Source organism: Antennarius striatus, chromosome 9, assembly GCF_040054535.1.
Source record: "Antennarius striatus isolate MH-2024 chromosome 9, ASM4005453v1, whole genome shotgun sequence".
In the NCBI taxonomy this organism is placed as follows: domain Eukaryota; kingdom Metazoa; phylum Chordata; class Actinopteri; order Lophiiformes; family Antennariidae; genus Antennarius; species Antennarius striatus.
The window spans coordinates 9167501-9172500 of NC_090784.1; the positions used below are offsets into that span (position 1 = coordinate 9167501).

The window sequence follows — 5000 nt, forward strand, 5'->3', positions numbered from 1 at the left end:
TTGAGGACAATCTTGTTGTCCGAGGTTGGTGTCCTTCCAACCCACAGTGCAAATTTACACGGATCTCCCTCGACATGTTCTGTCACTCCCAGCTCTGATGTCTGAGGATATGAAAAAAAGGTCCAATCAGCATAATGGATACATTTTAATTATTCAATAAGAAGCTACAACCAAAATTAAACAAAACAAGGCAGTCAGAGACTGCGACATCCCGCAATTTACCCTGACCTACTTTCGGGTTAGTTCAGAGTACCCTGAAAGTAGTACCTGACTAGTGCATATGGAGAAGGCCAGTGTGAGTAAGACTACACTGTAGATTAAAGCTAATGCATAAGTAGATCAAAGCACTAGCTTTTCTACTAGCGTTTGTCTAGAAGGCACTAGCTTTGATCTATGGTCTTACTCACACTGGCCTCCCTCGTCTTTCTATCTCATCCGGTTTTTGAGTGTACAAAAGTTGACATTTGACATTGACCTAGTTTTCTCAAGATTAAGGTCATCTCATTTTCATCCCCTATTCTGCCCGAGTAATGTGTTTTTGTTTTTCATCTTTCTATCTGCAACGGTTGCGAAGATATTTGGTGGACTAAAGGACGGACGAATGAATGAACGAATGGATGGACAAACACACGAACACTAACAATTACAATACATCGGGCTTTGAAGCGGGATGTAATGACATCAGTGGCTCTGAAGTCAATGTGTGATATTATTACAGGATGATGAAAAGGATGAAAATGAAATGATGACCTTGACCTTGAGAAAACTAGGTCAAACTTTTAATTTGTGGAAGAACAGATACCATAGGGGCTGATGAAGCAGAATTTACTAACAAAGAGCTTGCTCTTGTACAGGTACTTGCTGCGCCCGTTCGAGTCTTTGACTTCCTTGCTGAAGACTAGAGACATCTCAAAAAGGAAGAGGTGTCGATCACGACCTTTCCGGATCAGAGTCTTGGGATCCCACACCTGGAAAGACTCCTGGAGTATTAACTCTCCCTGGGAATCCATGTTCCCGTCAAACCCTGCGATAGTGACAGGAGAGAGGGGAAAAGAGCAACTTAGACATGTTTGTTGGTGAGGGACGTAATTCTAGCCAAAAAAACAAACTGAATGTTGAAACAACAGGAAGTGGCATACAATCTAACCGACTGCACCTATGGGTATGTGTCTGTGCATCTGTGTGTATGTACGTGTGCATGCCCACCATCCAGCATAGAGAGGTGCATGGCATCATTGGCTTTCTTGGGCACGCTGAGCATCACTTCCAGTCCATCCTTAATCTCACCTTTACCTTCCTCGCAACACGTCAACAGCTCCTACAACAGAAACACCCAAACAGTGATGTGATTCAAAACGATGAAGAATTTGAAAGAATTAAAGACGTAATATTCCTATTTCTGCTCATGAATGAGTGAAGAATGTCAGACCATGTTCTGTCTTTTATACATACAGTATTTAAAGGCCTGCTCTACCTTTAAGAGGAGCTGATATTTGGTGATTCTCTGGACCGGTTTGATCAGGTAGGAAGAGATGGAGTTGGCCAGACGATGTCTTTGCTGGATTTCCTGCGAAGACAGAGGAGAGAAACAGACTTCGTTCCAAGAGACATCAACAGGAAATACATTTTCAATTTTAACATCAGATGTTTTTATATATATATTGGAGGTGACAGGTCCTTACATCAAAGTAGGGTCCAGCATGTTCCAGGATGAGCTGAGTAGAGTCTGGTTTGTTCTTACAGTAGTTCACATACATCTGGAATTTATCAGCCTGAACAAGACAGCAACATCCTCACTCTCAAGATTCAAAAAGAAATACACATCTAAACACTCTTGAAGAGAAAAACACCAGTCATTCCTTGAAGATGTCTTACCCAAGTCACAAAACAGTGGCCGACATCCTCTGGAAGCTGCTCATATTTCTCCAACTCCTTCAGGAAGATGCTGTCAAGAGAAGAGACGTACTCTGATGTTGGAAGATTCACTTTTAATATATGCATTTCCAGACAAAATTATTCCACTCTGGCATCATTTCAAGCAAATTAGCTGATATTATTGTCAAAAATTGCAAAAGGTTTCAGTAAACTCTACTGACTTGTGATGAAACTCATAGAGGTCCTGCATGTTCCCAAAGATGATGTGCTCCTTGTTGACAATACCAGGAGGAATCTCCTCCACACCGCTGGTCATCTCCCACAGGTATGTCTGCAAACAAACACACACACACACACACACACACACACACACACACACACACACACACACACACACACACACACACACACACACACACACACACACACACACACACACACACACACACACACAGATTAACTCATCAGTCAACTCAACAGCGTTGGGTCATCTCTTTGTTTACTGCCATTAATCACTTATTTATTTCTAGACAATCATATTTATTAACATAACCCATGAAAGAAGCGAAAGTAAAGGAAAGATTTAAATGTAAATAGACTCAAAAGAGTGAAAAAACCCCAACACAATTCACTAAAAATCAGGAAAATATTTGTAGAGGGGAAACAATACATTGGTTCTAATACTTACATCCATACACTCCCGTAGGTCCCTGACGTAGGCTTTCTCTGTTTGAATGAGCTCAGCCATTATGAATCTGGAAGAAAAAAAAGCAACAAATACTAAATAAAAACAAACTTTGACAAAACTAAGTTAAACTTATAGTCCGCATTTAAAATGTAAAGAATTTCACTGACATTACTGATTGTACAATTTATACAACTAATGTCAAAATTGTATATCAGTGTTAACCACCACCACCACATATCAGGAAGTGATTTTCTCATACCAAAAAGTAACTGGTCTTAAAATCAGTTACCTACTTTGACCTACAATCACACCTATGCTAGTTGTGACTGCATCTTGTTTATATCTATGTACTACTCTACATTCAAAGCTTCTGGACATTTTTCTAAGAAAAGTTGCTGCTTGTGGATCTGTCATAGTGTACTCACGCTTACCTTTTTGGCTGCACATAATTTACAAGGTTTTCATGGGCTCTTTCCCATGAATTCCACTCATAAACTATTTCAAGCCAGTTACACAGTCAATCTGCAGTGATAAATGCACATTACTTCTCTACACCCCCTCACATGCATCTCAAATCCCATTTGCATTTGTTCATACACTTGACTGGATTCGTAGATTTCAAGTTTCCTTTAGATTTAGATTATGATTATTTAGATTATTTCCCAGACATCCAGCTCCACATTATTACAAACCAAAGCAATGTTAAAACAGCTTTACAATGTCAACAGAACTGAAAAATAATGATGATTTGACTGTTTTTCCAGGTGATGCCAGTGCAGGAGAAATGATTCTAGCACTTACTCTTTCCTTCGAGCTGACTTCCTCTTCTCCTCATTTAGTTCATGGGCAGCATCCCTGAGCTTGACCTCTGACCCAGGAGCACTGGCTGGGATGATGTCCAGTTGCAGTTCTTTACTCTGAAAACAAGACAGTGGCTTATAATGAGTACACCAATGTTTCACCAGTCAACACACCAACTCATGTTTTTGCTGTCTCCCTCCCTGAAACAAAACTTTTTTGACAAAATAATTTGAATGCTTGTTTATGTCTGCTCACCTGTTGCAATTTCCTGCATGCAAAACTTGAATTAACTGTAATCCAGAGGTACTTTGTACGATTTAATTATGACATGAAACCAATTTTATACACAGGTCAACTTTCTATCCTCATGACTGTAGACAGAAATACAATGTATTATGGCTGTAGCTCGTTGGCAGGTAGGACACCAGCATCAACCCAAGCTGTTGGTTTAAAATACTAACAGAATCTAGGAAGTATAGATAGGATATCTCCGTTCTTTTTTGACTCCTAGCTACAGTTTAGACTCACAGCCTTGTTGGAGTCGGAAGATATGCCGAGTGCCGTTTCCAGGCAGGTTCGGTATTTGTCCATGCGGAGAGAGAAATCTCGGTAGCGCTTGTCCACCGAGGATACCCATTTCTTTATCTCCAGGGCATGGGCGTGGCCCTTGTCACAAAACCCATCCGCCAGCTGGATCAACAGCTTCACTCGCTCTTTGGTTTGCTGTCAATGGAGAGACATCCAGGGAGGGGATGTAGAGAGAGAAGAGGTGGCCGCAGAGTGGCAGTGCCAGAGGAGGAAAGGTAGATAAGAGAGGCAGAGAGAGTCAGGACACTGTTTGCTTGATGTGCACAATAGCTTTTATTCTAACACAATAACAGTGACACAGCAATGAGCGAAGAGCACAATACACTGCCCTGGGGATGGGCCCCATGGCACACCACATGTCTGCCAAAATACACACAGCAGGACAAGGAGAGCAACAGGAACAACATATGTACACAGCATTTCTATATCTTCCATCTTCTGGTACACTGTAACAGATAAATAACCAGACAAATGACAAATAAGGCAGACTCAGATGTACCTTTGCTGTTATTTGGAAGTCTTCGTGCTCTTTTAGCAGCTCCTGTGTGTGGTGAATGCTGGAACCAGTGGATGTGTGTGTGGACAGGTAGAACTCCCCAGTGTCGTGGATCCACTCCAGGGCCTGGCAGAACAACCAATAAGTTATATAACAGGACACAATCTCTACTTATGATCCAAATCTGACATTGAGCCTGACATTTGGAACTGTATATACATTTAAAGCATCTGGCTTTCTTTCATCCAGTGTGACAATTTTGAGGTAATGAAGTCAAATCACACAGGTTACCTTTAGGTAAAGATTTAAGAAAAAGAAAAATAGAGAAAAAAAAAAAGATCTAGAACATTAGATCAATGTTTACATTTCTAGTATTCACTTTCCAAAGGTCAATTATTTCCACTGTCAGTGTAGCTTATTACTGGACTAATCCAACTGTGAGACCAGAATGCATTTCAGGCTTGATAATAAAACCTGGACCACCCTAGAACTGCCTTGTCCTAGAAACTTCTATGATGTCATTTAAAATCACTGACTCGGTGCACTGCTGCA

General features: G+C 40.8%; 1 protein-coding gene across 1 annotated transcript in view; it reads right to left on the minus strand.

Moving 5' to 3' along the window:
• Positions 1-5000, minus strand: part of triob (trio Rho guanine nucleotide exchange factor b) — a 109805-nt gene that overhangs the window by 26603 nt on the left and 78202 nt on the right. Inside the window, exons 24-34 of the mRNA XM_068324663.1 lie at positions 4452-4574; positions 3893-4087; positions 3365-3480; positions 2564-2630; positions 2097-2206; positions 1876-1945; positions 1683-1772; positions 1475-1567; positions 1207-1318; positions 834-1024; positions 1-101 (exon numbers count right to left, since the gene is read on the minus strand). The exon at positions 1-101 is cut by the window's left edge and continues 1 nt beyond it. Coding sequence (XP_068180764.1) covers positions 1-101; positions 834-1024; positions 1207-1318; positions 1475-1567; positions 1683-1772; positions 1876-1945; positions 2097-2206; positions 2564-2630; positions 3365-3480; positions 3893-4087; positions 4452-4574 — 1268 coding nt within the window. The remainder of the gene's footprint in view (positions 102-833; positions 1025-1206; positions 1319-1474; positions 1568-1682; positions 1773-1875; positions 1946-2096; positions 2207-2563; positions 2631-3364; positions 3481-3892; positions 4088-4451; positions 4575-5000) is intronic.